This window comes from Agelaius phoeniceus, chromosome 7 (assembly GCF_051311805.1).
Source record: "Agelaius phoeniceus isolate bAgePho1 chromosome 7, bAgePho1.hap1, whole genome shotgun sequence".
Classification (NCBI taxonomy): Eukaryota; Metazoa; Chordata; class Aves; order Passeriformes; family Icteridae; genus Agelaius; species Agelaius phoeniceus.
In genome coordinates this window covers 24,861,287-24,877,964 of record NC_135271.1, presented here as the reverse complement: position 1 = coordinate 24,877,964, position 16,678 = coordinate 24,861,287, and the positions used below count along the sequence as shown (strand labels likewise).

The 16,678-nt window shown below is 39.8% G+C and overlaps 1 protein-coding gene across 2 annotated transcripts in view; it reads left to right on the top strand.

Moving 5' to 3' along the window:
- Positions 1–16,678, top strand: part of CREB1 (cAMP responsive element binding protein 1) — a 39,956-nt gene that overhangs the window by 11,355 nt on the left and 11,923 nt on the right. The window contains exons 2-5 of one of the 2 annotated variants that reach the window (XM_054636397.2): positions 7,623–7,744; positions 11,099–11,245; positions 13,112–13,212; positions 16,009–16,151. In XM_054636397.2, coding sequence (XP_054492372.1) covers positions 7,631–7,744; positions 11,099–11,245; positions 13,112–13,212; positions 16,009–16,151 — 505 coding nt within the window. In that variant the 5' untranslated portion in view covers positions 7,623–7,630. The remainder of the gene's footprint in view (positions 1–7,622; positions 7,745–11,098; positions 11,246–13,111; positions 13,213–16,008; positions 16,152–16,678) is intronic. The other variant, XM_077181293.1, reaches the window with a different exon arrangement.

Sequence of the window (16,678 nt, the reverse complement as noted above, 5' to 3'; positions counted from 1 at the left end):
TCTGGCAGTATTTTGGGGGTGTTTTGGAAAGGGGAGGGAATAAGACAGTGGAGTCATTTGTTTGCTTTTCACTGTTAATGCTTTAGGAAATGCTTGCTCTGGTGTCTCCCCTTGGCTGCTTTACTGGGTGGGCTCTGCTTATGAATTCACATAAGGCCTATCCCAGCTATTAGATAAGGTTAGTAAAAAGGGATGGCTGGTTTATTTATTTATTTATAATTTACCCTGAACAAAAAAAGGCAGTATAGGTTAAACTTGAATTAAATTGTGTGTACCAAGTACTTGCTGGGATGCTTTTGTATTTATTAGTGTAATTTGTGGTACAAGGAACTAATTGCAGTTAATAGCTGTCAGAGCCTTTTTTTCCTTTTAAAAAGCTTGAAGGCAGAAATACTAAATACTAGAACAATGCCAGGAGTATGGAGTCAAATCAGGGGGATACAGCAGTGGAGAGGGTTCAAGCAACTTTCACTCATACACCTTACCTGTGCCTACTGATTCACTATCTGCCTGGGAAATGTCAGCTTGCTTGAGTTATGCCAACAGAGAACAAAATCTAGGAGATTGCTGGTGTGGGGGCTCACCACTGTAGCTGTGAGATTACATTTTTGGTCTTCTGCCCTTGTTTTAAAATCTGCCATGGCATTTTCTTTAGTAAAACAGAAGTTGAGTGTGCAACACAAATAATTTCCAATACTTTCATCACTAATATATTTAAATCTGGTGTGAGAAATTTTCACTGACTGTAGAAGTGTAACTAAAGTTTTGTTGAAAAAGTCATGATCCAGAAAAGTTGGTTAATTTTAATTAAGGGTCCTGGTTGCATTTCTTCTGTGTCCTGGATGAAAATACTACCTTGTTCCCTTCTCTTGCAGTGGCTGTTACAGGCTGTATTCAGTCAGCAGAGAGTTTTTAGACACTGCTCTCAGTGTCACATTGATGGAGACAGAGGGTGGAACGACAGATATCACATTCTGATGATGAAATGATTCTGCTTTGTGTGAGATATTTTTACAGTGAAATTAAATTTTTCTTGTATGTTCAAGATGAAATACCTTAACTTCAGTGACAAGAAGAATTTTTCCAGCTTTTTATTCTTCAGTTTGCCTGGCAGATTGCTTTATTGCAGATTATTTGCGGAACACAATCTGAAGACTGTTCTTCATTTTTGGCATTTTTAGTGGCATTGGTTGTTGCAGCCATTCTTTTATTTGCACTTCCACTTGGTTTTCCCATCCCCTGGGCTTTCCTGACCCAGAAGCTGGTGTGATCATTGAATGGCTTAGTGGAGAACCCATTCTGTGGAGTTGCTAAAAGGTGGATTTCAGATGAAGCAGCAAACAGGTTGTGTTCACAGTGTGACACACAGACTGCTCACCCAAGGCAGAGGACACAGGGAGCAAATACCCAGGAGCAGTGGCAGTGCCAGCTTGGGATGACAAAGAAGCTGTGGTATAAATTGCAATTCTTGTGCCAACCCACTTTGTCATTAGTGACAAAGAGAGATAATTATGGGCCCATCTTGTCCTGTTAAGCATTTATTACTGGTTATTTGAAGTCCCATGTGTTAGCTGTAAATAAAATTATTTTTCTCTGAACATTTTCAGTCTGGCAGCTGCTGAATGGAGTTCATAAAGTGGCTGTTGAGCTGTGGCTAAAAGGGCTGCTGCTCTGCAAGGTGACAGTGGAAATGTTTGCAGATTGCAGGTCAGTGTTCTCAGTGCTTGTGCTGGAACCATGAAAACAGTTGTGTACCAGAGTGGTATTTGATGATCTTCTCAGTGCTTTCGTGGTGGATCTGTGGCTTTATAAAGCCACATGCATTAAATACAGAATGAGTCAAATTCCTGAACTTTGGGTACCGGAGCTGTGCTTGCTTCCTGAGCAATTGTGCTGGCACACCTGCTGTGAATACAGGGCTTGAGAAACAGGCATTGCCTCAATTTCCCTTCCCTCAGCTGCTCTAGTCCTTCCCTGCCAGGAGCAGCTGGGTGAGTGGATATTGCCCTGGATCAGGAGCCTCATGTGGCAGTAGAGTGACCTCTGAGGGTGTTGGGTGAGCAGATGAGAGGGAGTGGTACAAGTCAGGCTCAGAATGGGCATGAGTCTGTTGGGTCTCTGTTCTGCACTGTTTCTGGAAACCTGGAGACTTGTTTTTCTTCAAAATCTGTGTGTATACTCGAATAAAATAAATGTAGAAGTCAGAGGAGGACTGTTCCCAGCGTGTCCCTTGGTGAAGCTGTGCTTGCTGGGCAGCAGGTGTGACAGTGCCTCCCAGTGTTTCCTGGAGGTGCAGTAATGTCAGCTGGGCAGTGGCTTCAGTGTAAGCTTGAGCTTCTGACAGTGAATTGCCACCACAGTGCTAATGAAGAGAGAAAAGAAAGGCTTGCAGGGAAAAGTGCTGTGTTTTACTGTGCCAGCTGTCCACTGAAAAACATAGAAAGCTTTGGGGTATTAAGGACTTTTGCTTATGAAAGTGGATGGGAAGTTTTATCTGCTCTAACAGCCACAGTGTGGTTTGATTCTTGGATTTGATGGTGTTTGGGAAAGGATCTCCACCTTTCTTTCCTCCAGTCTGCCTTGGGAGATGAAAAGCAGCCTGTCTGCAGAGCATGAAAGCTCCATGGCTTGTGTGAGCAAGGGGAATCCAAGGAGCAGAGCCTGATCTTTAGGAGACACGCTGAAATTCATGGGGGTAAATTAGACAGGAGATAGAAAAAGATGTAGGGAAGCAAAATAGAGCAGATAGACCAGACATCCCAAGGGAAGGATACTAAAGAGTGAAGAAGATGAGAGCTGTTGGAAGACAATTATATTTTATCCTGACTCTAGGCAGGTGAGAGGGGAGGTAACTAACAGCTCATGCTCTGAATGCTCAGCATTGATGGTCACTTTAATTAACTGGGATTACAGGATTAGCATTACCTGTACTGCCTTGTTCAGCATCCTGTCTTCAAGATAGTGAAGATCAGTAGGTACCTCAAAAGACTACTGGAACCTGCAAAAATTACATGGGATATAATCTTCCCCACTCGTAAAAGCATTTATTTGAATTTTTAAAGATTAGAAATCAATTTAAATCCTGACTCATTAGGGTTTTATCTTCCTTTTGGTTCAGCATTTTTTGGCATGAAAAAAAAGTACTAATTCAACATATTCTTGAATACTCTTTTTACCCAAGTGCCTAACTCATGTTTAAGTCTTAATAAATTTCTTATCAGTAGCATCATTGCTCCATTTATGTAGTACATGAAGTATCAATTTTCATAATTTTAATAGATTTTTTTATTTTTCATATTTATACTTTAAAATTTGGCATCTTAAAGCTTTGCTGGTTTTATAATCAGACAGTGCATGTTTCTAATTTACTTACTCTGTTAATAGTTTAAATATATTTTCTAGATGATTCTGAAGCATTTTTCACCTTTCTGGGATAAATAATAAAAATCCATCTAGTCTCTTCATAAAACAGGTTTTCATTACCCTAAATACTTGCTTTCTCTGAATACCCAAATTCCACAGAACCCATTTGTAATACAGGCTTCCAGTCTCTGCACTGTAATTCAGGTGATGTGTAGGGTCCAGCTACACAAATACAGTAGATCAAGATTACCCTGTTTCTTATTATTGTTGTTTCTTATTATTAAGCTAACTCTCTAGCTTTTCTTGTTGTAAATGCTTATCAAGGAGAAATCTGAAGTGGATCTCTCTGCAGCAGTCCTTAGCTAAATGTCCCTTCCAGCCTTATGCAACTAAGGAGACAGGTTTATTTGGATTTTTCTGCAGTGTGTGTAGTTCAGTTGCATTCTGCAACTGTTTTAGTAGAATCTGTCTTCTTTGGTCATTGTGTAAATTCAGCTGGGACAGTTAGTTCTCCTCTGCTGAATTCCTTTCTCCCAGTCTTGATTTAGCTAAAATAAATCCCCATCTTCAGCTGAATTTTTCACTGTTTGGCTCTTTGCTTCCAGAGTTTGAGATCATTAGTAAGTTATTAGGAAAAAGCATTAGTAAATATAATACTGCTGCCACTTTTGAGCTAATGAAGAAAGCTGTGCACTACAAAAGTCATGAGCTGAACCATCTCTAACCAGGTAGTCTCCTCAGCTTTCTGGTGTTCAGAGTGGTGTTCATACCCAGGATGTTTTAGGCAAGCAGTCCCTGTTTTTTCCAACTCTGGTTGTTAATAGCTATTATTTTCAGTTAGTTTCATTTAGAATACTTGGTTCAATACTGCAGTTACTAATCTTTTCTCAAAGTATATGCATGTGGGTGTCCTCTCCTGACAAGTTGGAAAGTAGCCTGGAAGCAAGGAAAATGAGATGTGTGCTCCCTTGGCTCCCGTATGCTGTCCATGCCCTGGAAACTTGTCCCCACTAGAACACACTTCAGATCTCTTTCTTCATTTGAGAAGTCCTGGTGTGGTGCCTGCCAGGAAAATCAGTGCCACAGAGCAGGGTGGGCCACTGTGAACAGGGCAGGAGGAATAAAAGGAGGAGGTGGCACCCACAAGAACAGAAGGATGTTGGGATATGCATCAGCAAAGCTTGTCTGGACTAGGGGTTTGAAAGCTTAGATGGGAGATGTACAGATTGGCATTCATTTATATGTGTTGGGAGGTTAAGGTTTCAAACCAAGCATATTTTCACTGTAAATTGCAAGAATAGGAATTGACAACCTTAATTTCAGCTGTCATGGCCTTGCCCAGACACACACAACTTAGTAAGTGTTTGTGTTCTGTGTGCATGGTCCTGTACATCTTGGCAATCTGGATCATACCCAAACATGGAACAATGCAGTGGCCAGTGTCTCTGGAATATGGTGCCTTGATGCTCAAAAATCTGATTCCTCTTTTTTCCCCAAATTACAGTAAAAGGTAGTTGAGAAACTGTTAGAATGCAAATACCGTGATGTATAAGTACAAGCCAAATTGAACCTGAGTTCTTAGAACCTGTAAATAACATGAGACTGAGACTTGTCAGAAAACTGCAGGTTGTTGGAAGCTCATTTCAATGCATGTGTCAATATGTAAATCTTGCAGCCAGCTTCCTGCACTGCTTGGTTCTTATATTACAAAATGAGGAAGTTCCTTTTAGGTGTTTGCAATTCATGTTAAGAATTTGATTTCTGAAATGTTGGTGTTGCAGAAGAGGGAGTATCTCAAACAATTAATCCTTTTGCTGATTACATATGCAAAAGATGATGCAAGTGTGGAAGCCAAGCTTGTAAAGACAGAGGACCTTTGCTGAATGGTGTATGAGAGGATTGGAAATTCTTCCTAGGAAAACATTGCATTTGTCAGCAGGAATTTGGCAACACATTTACCTCTGTGATCATTGCTGAGTACCTGATACTTGCACATTTCATCCATTTCTAATCCCAATTCACTCCATGCTGGAGTCACAAATTTTATCAGCAAACAAAAGCATTATTAGTTTTGCAGTATACTTGGATTTGTAGCTGGAAAGTTGTGTTCAAAAGTTCTTTGGAGAGACTTGGCTGGGAGACGTTGCTGATGTGAAAGATCTGCTTCTGAAATGGCTCCAATGAGGTAGTCTTTTGGCTGGAGTCACCATGATACATGCATGGAATTGGGAAAAAGTTGTTGATTTGCTTACCTTGGAGGAATATTAAAATGGTAAAAATCAAAGAGAGACCTATGGTAGTCTGGTTTGCAGTTGTCAAAATACAGAATACTCAAAAGAAAAATGGGCGTATATCATGGAGAACTAAATGTTAAAATGTGACTTGTGTGTTAAAGTTGGGATAGAAAACCATGTAAACCGCTGTAATTAAGTCTTTAAAAGCTATTTGGATAAATGTGTTGCACATACTAATAGTGCATGGGTTTTCTTGTGTGCTTTTTGAAATATGAAATGCAACATGGGAAAGACTTGGTTTGTAGTACAGAAATCTTGGCTAGAGAGAGGCATAACAAAATTCCACTGCTTAGAATAGTTTAATTTGCTTTTTAAAAAAATTCTATGTTTTCTTTTATTGTTAATTTTCAAGGAAAATCTGGTTTAATTCTTTTCCTTCTTTACTGATGTTAGAACTAAATATTTGATACTTTACATTTCAGTCTTGACACACACAGAAGCTCATTTGAATGGTCACTTTCAATAGTAAATATACAGATTTTGATTTATATACACTAACTTGCTTTCTTTCAATGTAGGATGCAGTTACTACTGTGAAAAGCTGTTTTATCTTTCTTGATGATCAATTGCTTACTGTAAGACATTTCATATTCAGGGTTGAAGTGTGACTCTGCTATTTTAGGCAGCATAAAGGGTATTCTCTTTCCTGTAACACTGAGGTATAGTTTGCATTGAAATGGAGGCTTCCCTGACTTTGTGTTTAAAATGAAATGTCTGGAGTGTGGACGTGGTACCACCACCTGTCTTGATGCTTCTAAATCTTTTCCTCAGGAGGCCAAGGAAGGAGAGGGGCTGTTTTGCTTCTTTCCACCTTTCTTCTGCTCTGAGCATCCTCTGCCTCCTGGCCCCTTCCCAAAGCAGAAATGCTCGAATGGTTGTTTTGGACCAGCTCTGAAGAGATGTGTGCTGCCCTGGGGTAGCCAGAGGCCAGAATAGATTGGGCAGCACAGGGTGGTGCACAGAATAAGTGTTGTGGCTATGGAGGTAATACCCATTCTTAATATTAATTCTTAATATTTGGTATTTGGAGTTCTGTATAATACAGTAGCATTGCTATATAATTTCCTTGTATTTTGAAGTTCTTTTTAATATCAAGTATTTTCATATCAGTACTTAAAGAAGAACTGAAAAGTGATTTTCTCAGATCGGTGCAGAATTTAACAGGCATTGCACTCTGCCTACGTGCATGGGTTTGGAAGTTATGCAACCTCTTTTTATAGAGTTGTGTGTTCTGGTGATCTAGGTTTGCTCAGTTAGTGTTTAGAAATATCAGTGTATTAGGAGCTGTATATGGTAAAAAACTTAGGTCATGGCAAACTAATGTGTACCTCTAAATATAAAAACATTTGTGGTAAGGTTCAAGCAGAAATGGCTTCCATCATTTTCTATACTGGCTTTAAACTCACTGGGTGGAAGAGGCCAAGTTGCTGTGATGTAGAGCCATACCCAGTGTGGGGATGGAAAGAACTTGCATGGAGATGTTGCATATTTAGTTGAGGCAAAGACCACTGAGAACTGAGTGCCCAGCACAGGAGCAATTGCTGTTGGATATCTGCAGCTGGGGGGAGAGGGAGGGCCGTAACAGGGCATGTTGTCACCTTGGCACTGAGGGAGTGTCCTTCCTGACATACTGACAGGTCTTTATTCCAAATTGCAGAGGTACTAGGTCATCAGAGTGCAATTGCTCAGGTTTTTTAGGATGAGCAAAATGCATTTTTTCCTGTTCTCATTGTTGGAGGAGACTGGGCTTGTTTTTCAGAAACATTACACGCAGAAAAATCAACCTGAGGCAAACACCTGGCATGAAAAGAATTCGCCTGAATACTAATAATTTGGCAACATTTAATAAGCCAATTAAAACAGTATGTAGTAATGGGAATGCAGCTGCAGTGATTACTGCCAGATTCACCAAGAGTAATGGACTTGCATACCAACCCAGACTTACAACAAATATTGTGATTGTAGGTAACTAAATGACCATGGAATCTGGAGCAGAGAACCAGCAGAGTGGAGATGCAGCCGGTACAGAGGCAGAAACCCAACAGATGACAGTACAGGCACAACCACAGATTGCAACGTTAGCCCAGGTATAAAAATCATATGGTGTAATAGTTTTACTTATGGTTAATATTTTTAAGAGGGATAATGTCTGCTCACGGGGCTGAGAGAAGATTCTGTTGATAACATTCTGAAACACACATTATGTATAGTTCTTATCATATTTGTCTTCACATTTTTAAAGCAGTACAGTAGAGTAGTAGGCTGTGTTAGTTCTGGAGAACTGTATGTGTGTAAATTGTGTAATGTTAACAAAGTAATGAATAAAAATATTTCTAGCATTCTTTACCACAACCATACCACTGAAAGGTATTCATTTCAATACGTGTAACCTACTGTCTTGCTGTTGTGTTTTCTGTTAAAAACTTGTCTGTAGTAGTCAGTTTAATTCTGAAGAAAGCAAACCTAATATGTAGATAAATAATGCAGCAAATAAAATATTTTATCAGATGGGATTAATATTATGAGCATTACAATCAAGTGGAACAATCTGGCACTTGACAGCTCGTGTTACCCTGTTGTCTCCAGAGTTTGACGGAATTGTTGGAGAGTTAGAGACAGAAGTAGATAATTTGTTGTCTCCAAATTATTTTGGAGCGACAAGAAACACAATCCCAGCTCTATCTCTGATTTTGGCATTGGATTTCATTTTTGAATACACTGATGGTTGGCAGAAGCAACCCCATTGTATGAATGGCTACAGAATATGTTTGGCTCTCTTCTGTAACCATTTAATTTGAAAACTAATTGTAGTCTGCAAAGACCAAACAGGTGATTTTGATCTCATAGTTTATGGAATTGAGTGTCTTTTAAGTGGCACAGTTAAATTGCTTAGTTTCTATAAATGATTAGTGTCTTTTTAAAGTCATTGCACCTTTTGGTAGTCCAGAGACTTCCAAACAAGTCCTGCCCTCTGTAGTTGGTACATTTCTATTCAAGTGATAGTGTAGGGATTGGAGCTGTTTAAATGCACAGGATGATTTTGTTGGGTGAAGCTCTAGTGTGAATTTACAAGCCACCAGCTGCCCTGCACCAGCTTGCCTCTTTGGGCAGTTTTCTCACTGTCTAACTTAGGCACAGGATGTAGGTGGTGTGAATAACACTTCAATGTGAACTGAGTGGAAGTAGTTTATTTCTCCTGCAAAACCAGTTAACTGCTGCTCACTTGATGTGCTTTAAGGTTTAGTCCAGAGAATCAAGAGTGTTTTACATTTATGTGTTAACATTCTAACCTCCAGGGAGCTGAACTTAAAAGTATGTAGTGGGTAGCATGCACTTTACTTGGACATAATTACCCCAGTGCTTGAAGGAGACTTTTTTTCCCAAGTAAGAAAACACTATACAAGTATGGTTAAAATCCACATGAACCACCATGTTGTCATTCACTATATTATCTGCACCTTGGCTTTTCCCCAGCCTGTGCAGAGTTTGTGGAGGTGATAAAACAGTCTAAACATAATCCTTGTGTTGTTCACATCAGTGTTATGTTACTATGATATTTTTAATAAGTGAAGTGGCAGTGTTTGGCATAAGGGAGTGCACTCAGAGGCCTAGCCAAATCTAAATAACTAATTATATCAATTTAATTCTTCCGTTATCTCTTGTAAGGTCACCCCTCTTGCAAAGTTAGCTGAATTGCTGATTTTTAGTGAGTTCAGGGTAGCTTTCAGAGGCAAAAGGAAACTCGTCCCAGTTCCACAAGGTATGAGTCAGAGACATGTGCGGAAGTTACACTCTGCTGTGGGCTTAATCCAACCACAGTGGCCTCCAGTTGATCAGCTTTGCTGTCATTGCCAAGGACTGTTTAGTCAGACGTGCATTATTAAGAAAGGTCACTTGGCAAAGGAATATAATTTGTCAAAGGAAAGGGCTCTCATGTTAATCTCAGCCCAGTTTCTCTCAGATGCAAGTTAAGTAGCACCATGTAATGCTGCATCTGCTTTCCTGAAAAAGGAAGGTACAAGCAAATGCAAATTGGTGGATTAGGAAGAGACAGCTGTGGAGGAGAGAGGTCTGCATGTAATTCCCTTTAATTTTGTTGTTAAACAAGATTTCATTGTAAGTGGTGGATGTTTATGAAAATTCAGAGATGAGCTATTGCAGCTTTTTGAGAATCACGTGTTCACAGGGACAGCAAAGGATTTCCTTCTGCATCCTGTGCATAGCAGCCCTTTGAGATGAGGTGGGACAGCAGTGCAGCCCTTTCTTGCACTGCAGCTATGTGGATCGAATTTTTGTAAATGCTCTTGAACCCTGGAGCATTGTTAGGTTTTCCAGACTTGGGTGACCAGAGGAGAGCTGGTGAGTCAGCAAGCCATGGCCTGGCTGACGTCTGCCAGAGCAGCTCAGGCTTGGCTGCAGTCCTCCCCTGAGGCCAGGGGGTGTGGGAGGGATGCTCACTGGGGCAGGGTGTGCTGCACCCTGCAGCCTTTCAGGAGCCCCCAGCCCCTAAGCCAGGCATCCTGGCAGCAGACAGCCGGAAGCTCTGGATGTGCTGGGCGTGTGCCCGGCCATGGAGCAGCCTTGGTGCACATGGCACTCAGCTACCCAGAGTAGTTCCTGTGGCCAGCCAGGGTGAGACTGCCCTGTGGCATGAGCATTGTGTGGCTACTGCTGTCCCCAAAGCCCAAGCCATAATGTGCCATGCTGAGCCCATCAGTGTATCCCTGTTGGCATGGCTGCCATGCCTGCAGGTCTGCTTGGAGAAACAGTTGTGTTTAAAACATGGGCAATTGTTCCTCATAGAAATAACTCTTGAAAGTAGAGTTTGTGTTGACCTGTTACACAATAATCACAGTAACTGCCTGCAAAATACTTATTTCCACTGCAAACTTAGGGGTTTTTTCTGTCGGAACACATGGTCAGTTTTCTTCATTTACATGCACTTTGCCAGCTACTCATATGGCTTAATCTGTAGAAAGTGAAAGGTATGATTCCCTAAAAATGTTAAGTTCTTACATCTGGCAAATTCTTTGCATTTTCCTGAGTGAGAACAAATATAGCTCCACTCCCATATGTTTCTGCCTCTGACTCAGCAGTGTCTGTAGGAGTACACCCGAGTCTGAGCAGTATCCAAGTGAAGTAAGTGAAAGGTAATGATGTATTTGTACCAGGTTACCTCAAAATAGAGGCAGTTGTGTTTTTCTTCTTCTTGTCAGTGATTTTACAAATTATGTTTGAGCCTGCAGAAATTCTGCATTAGATTATTTTGTGAAGTAGGTCAGGTGTTGGGCTCAGGCAGTTCAGGGGGTTTTATATTACACTGAAACATTTGGGTCATCTGACTGGGGTCTAGAAAAGACATAGCTCTTTCACCAAAACAAATACTGAACTAAGGAGATTTTGCAATAACCTAATTTATGCTCACTGTCTCTTCTTTGCAGGTATCTATGCCAGCAGCTCATGCAACATCTTCTGCCCCCACGGTGACCTTAGTTCAGCTGCCCAATGGGCAGACGGTTCAAGTGCATGGAGTGATTCAGGCTGCCCAGCCATCAGTTATTCAGTCTCCACAGGTCCAGACAGTTCAGGTACTGACTGAAGAAATTCCTAAAATGTAAATTGGGCCTTTGAAATAGGCCTGTCATTGCACTGTATTTGTGTCCTGGGTTGTGTTTTTGCAAATTTGTACAGTATTTGCTACTCTGACTTTTTTTCTCTTCTGGCTTAACCACTTTTCATTTTCAAACATTGCTGAGTTTCATTTCCCTCTAGAATTTGTTTGGTGAGTTTAGCAGCTTTATGGTTTTTCCTACAGTATTACTCTGTTTTTTCTCTATACTGTATTTCCATATATTTTTATTGAGTAAGAGTTCATACTATTCTCAAGTGAACAAAAGGATGATATTTCTTTTTTAATATTGTATTTTCATAATTAATGAGACCAGTATCCTAGAATGAGAGTCTTTACTCAGTAAGAAATATTGGCATTGGTTTACAAAAAAGGTCTCTGTATGTTATGGTTCTTAAAATAAACCTATCAGTCCTTACTTAGAAATGGTTTTAAAATGTGCAGGTTGAGTGTTGTGTGCTTTGTGAAGCCTTAGCATTTTCTCTTCTCTGAAGCAAGACAGGTAATGCAATATGGTGAGGTAGCCTGAAGATAGGAGACAAGTAGTCTGAAATCTGTACAACTTCTAACTTGCTTTTTATCCACTTGAAGTTCAGTGTTACTGAATGCAGAAATTCTTTGGTGTACAGTAGCTACACCACAGGACCAGGACTGTACATTATTCATTTGCTGTTAGAACAATTAGCTCAAAAAATTTTTCATTTCAAAAAGTAGGTATTGTGACTTTTTGATGGAGATATTCAACTGGGTATTATTTTTAAAAATAAGGTATGCGTAATTTAAAACTTAGTAATTTAAAACTTAAACTTAATTTAAAATTTAGACCATTCTGATAATAATATTTATTTTTTCCTTCTCAGCTTCAGTGCTGAGTTTGTAGCAGGCTCTACCATCCTCAGCCATTGCAGTCAAAAGTTTAGAGTTTTAATCTATCAGAAGTGAGCAGTTTTGAAATAAGTGCACAAGTTGCTACCCTGGAGGTAGAAGATAAGACACTGACAATGAAGCCATTCTTGGAATTCACCTGATTCAGTGCAGATCCATTATGTTTTGATATTCAGAGCCCAGTAGTTCACAGTCAGCCTTGGACTTACTCAGGCCTCTATCTGACAATTGTGAGATGTGGGTGCCAGAAAGATTTTTGAGCCTTTAAGAATCTTCTCTACAGTGCATAAATTGTCAGGATGTGAGCTCTTTTTCTCACATAAGCATCATTAGCTTTTATATTTTGTCATGCACATTTCGAATTTAAAATTATCCAAATTATTTTAATATTATTTTATTTTAGCTTTCCTGCATAAACATTCTGCCTTTTTAGCACAGATACTCAGAATTGCAGCACTACATTATTTTTTAATATCTTCATGTATGACATTTTCCTGGCAATTTCCCCCATAAAAGGCAGTGTCTCTTTAACATATCTACCTCATTATTTATAAATTGATGTTTTTTCACTATTATATTCTTTGTTTCTAAACATTTCTGCTACCTTAATTTCGTTTACTTATTCTCTCCCTAAATTTTACTAAAAAAAAAATCTTTGTTTCCTTGCAATGGATGAGAACAAAACATCATGGAAGGCAAAATCTGTATGGTATTAATATTTAGGTTTTCTTATTGGAGTATTGAAATTGTAAAGATCATTCTGATGGGTAGATCACTGACTGTGGTCCTTCTTTGTGGATCTATTACTAAGCAGTAACTTTCTGTTTGTTGTCTAGATAGAGCACTTGCATTGTAGTGTTTTTCTCAGGATATCAACATTTCCTTAAAATGAAGGCATTGGAAGTGCCTTGTTATATTTAAATGCTGTTCTTATTTACAGATCTCCACAATAGCAGAAAGTGAAGATTCACAGGAATCAGTAGACAGTGTCACAGACTCACAGAAACGAAGAGAAATCCTGTCCAGACGACCCTCCTACAGGTATGGAGCTTAAAGCAGAATCATTTCTTGATGGATGGGTGTGTTGACATGGAGATACAAACAGTGGGATTGTATTTTTATTATTTTTAGATTTACCATTTAACTGAAATCTCTCTTCTATCATGTCTTGCAATTGGAATATGGAATATATCTGTAGAATAGGATGCAAAGAGATAAGCAGGAGAAGGAAGAAACCACAACAGTTACACTCAATTAATACAGAAGTGAGCTGAGAATATGCTGGTTTCCACACTTCAGAAAGTTGAGTTATCATTGTGATAGATGCCTTAGAAATAGCTTTAATGAATACTTAATATACAAAATACACTGAAGCTTTGCAAAAAGGGACTTCTGTGTAATCTGTAGTCTGCAAAAAATCAGCTCTGCTGGTTTTCATTATTGCTGAAATGCTAGCAGCAATCAAACTTTATTCCTTTCTCCCATGAGACTTAAGGAAGCTGTGATGTTCCACAGCTCAGAGAGAATTTCTGCTTGAGCAAAATAGTTTGTGTTTAAAGTTAAGTCAGTATATGAGTTGAATATAGTGAAAGGTATCTAGTGTCTCTTTTTCATGGCAAATACCTCTGGCAAAACCAGCTAAGGTTCTCCTTCACGTGGTGTGTCATGTTACTTTATTCATTAAGCCTTTGTACAGCTTTTTGTGTCTGTACTAAATCCCACTTTTATTTTTAAAATACGCTAAATAGCATTAAGGAACAGCTCTGGGGTTCAGTAGGCTTTAAATGACCCGTGAGTTCCTGCTGCTTTAGAAAATTCAGATGCTCCTTTTTCCTTTATGAGCATAGTCTTGGAAATAGAAGCTGGGCTGTGGGCCTGAGCATATCTCAACCATGGTACTTTTTTAGCACACTTGGGAGATTGTCTGCCTTGTCCAGCAGCCTTCAAGACTGTTCTGCCAAAGATAGTGAAAATCATTGCTGAAGATCCCTAGCCATAATAGATCGGGAAAAATATTTTTATTTGTGAGGAGCAGTGTTAACTCCAAGGCTGCCACAGATTCCCTTAAGTCTGCTTCTGCAGCAAGACGCTTGATTTTACTATATATGGCAGAGTGGCTGTATATGGTGAGAAAACAGAGCTAAGTAAACAAGCAGCAAAACTGAGAAGAGGGTGCTTGTGCATGCTGACTTCTCATTGAGATGGACTCTCTTGCATGCACTGGTGCCACAACACAGCCTCTGTCTTCAAACCAGATCATGGTGACACAGCAACTTTTGTTAGCTGTAAAACTTGTATATGCAGCTCAGACTCCAGCCTGGTGGTGGTTGGGTCAGAAAGGCTGAGCCAGACCACTGCTGCCTTTAGAGACTTCCCAGCTGGCATTACTCAACCTGCTGTAACTGGCCCAAAACAAGATAGGGGCAGATATGTCCACAGAATTGAAAGCTGTACCTCTTCCACAAAAACTCCTCTGTGATTCTGCCACTCAAGTACATCATGTATTCAGTTCATAGCTCCTGTATTTGTAAAGCTGCCACCTTATCCTTTACCTTAAATCTGTTTTTATGATGGCAAAGGTAGGTTTTAACCACGATGTAATAATGACATGAGGTTAAAAGTGATTTTTTTATCTCCTTGGATTTTCATCATCCCGGCTTTCTCCATATTTTTTTCATCTGTTTCATTCACTAGTTTCTGATCTAACACCTAGACTGCAAACTCTTTGGATGGGGAATTTTTTATTTGTCCAAGTGGTTCTTCATACAGTGTTGCCCAGTGCTGGGGTTTCTTGCATGCACACAAAGTCAAAACAGCAACAGCAAAGCTCTGTTTGTTGTCAGCAAAGCTCAGGCTGCTGAGCAGAATGACTGCTCTCCCCCCCAGATAGCTTCATGCAGGTGTTCTGGCCCACACAGCCTTAGGAGGCTCATCTAAGAGAGTAGTGTTGTCTTGGAACTTGGGGTCTACAGCTGTGTTTGCTTTGCCACCGAGTTCCTTTGCCAGTCCACCGGAAAACATAGGAGGAGAATTACAAAAAATATTGCCCTTTACCTAAGGGCATTTACTGCATTTTGCTGTGACATAATAGAATATGCCAGCAGTGACAGGAGCCTAACAGTCCTCTGAGGAAGGACAGTGTTCGATCTCAGTGATGCAAATTGCAGTGACTGCTGTAGTCAGTCTCCAGTCATGTTCAGTGGGACCTGTAGCAGTGATGTTTGAAAAGTTTTGACTTTGGATAATTAGCTCATGGAAATAATGAAACAATCTGTTCTTTCCTTTACCCATGAACTTCCTCAGGCAGGGCACCTGTGAACATAACTGTGAGACTGTTCTCAAACACTGGGTATTGTCTCCCAGGCAGGTGTTAAATTATGAACTGCTGGCTCTCTGCAAGTATTCCTGCTAACTCCCTTGATTCTCAGCTCTCTGGCTGAGGTGTTTATAGTCTTTGAAATGGAGCAGTTCCTCCAGTGTAAGTGAGGAGACAGGTTCTGACTTTTTTTCCAAATATTTATATGGCTAAAAGCAAGAAACAAATAAAAATGGATGAGAGAAACATGGTCTGAAGAAGAAGGAAAGGTTGTAATAGCTGTATCATGGGTTTTGACAAACACAGCTGTTCTGTGCTCTCTCCCCTGCCCATCAGTGCTTGGCATTTTGAACAATCTTCTCCAATAAGAGTTTGAAGATAGTGTGTGGTTTTCATTCTCCACTCATATTTTCCTTGCTGGCTTGCTGCACTTCACAGTTTTCCCCAGCATTGTGTATCAGATAGACTATTTTTCTCCCCCAATTTTTATTAAAATCTCTACCACACACTGTCTTTGCCAGAAAAATTTTGAATGACTTGTCCTCAGACGCCCCAGGAGTGCCAAGGATCGAAGAAGAAAAGTCTGAAGAGGAAACAGCAGCACCTGCCATCGCCACTGTTACGGTGCCAACTCCCATTTACCAAACCAGCAGTGGGCAGTACAGTATGTAGTCTGAATTTCTCAGTGGTGCTAGTAAGTGGGGATGAGAAGATGAAGAACTGTTATTTCTGTAACTGTTGTTTGGACTAGGGCAAGGCAGGAGGTGAAAAAAAGAATTTTATTTTGACTGTTAACCAGGCCTTTTGAACACATTTCTATTGTAAGGTTTGAAAGTCTCAATTAACATTCTGGGACTGGTTGCCACTTGGTGCAGCTCATGCATCCTGAGGCAAAACAGGAACTAACCCTAATGCTATTATAAACTTCTTCACTTCAGGAACTAGATGGGGGAATTCAGAAGTTTTTTTTTTTTCTTGGCAGATCATTAACACTTGTTCACAAAGCTGTAACCTCATCATTAGAAAAAAGCATTACGGTCTGCAATTACATTTTTAGAAAAAAATGATTGTTGACAACCTTAATATATGTCATAAGTATATATTTCAGTGTTAGATTTTATAGATACAGTGTTTTGACTTGAAGAATGATTGAGGATATGGTCTTAAAGATAAGACACATGCTGGCTTACA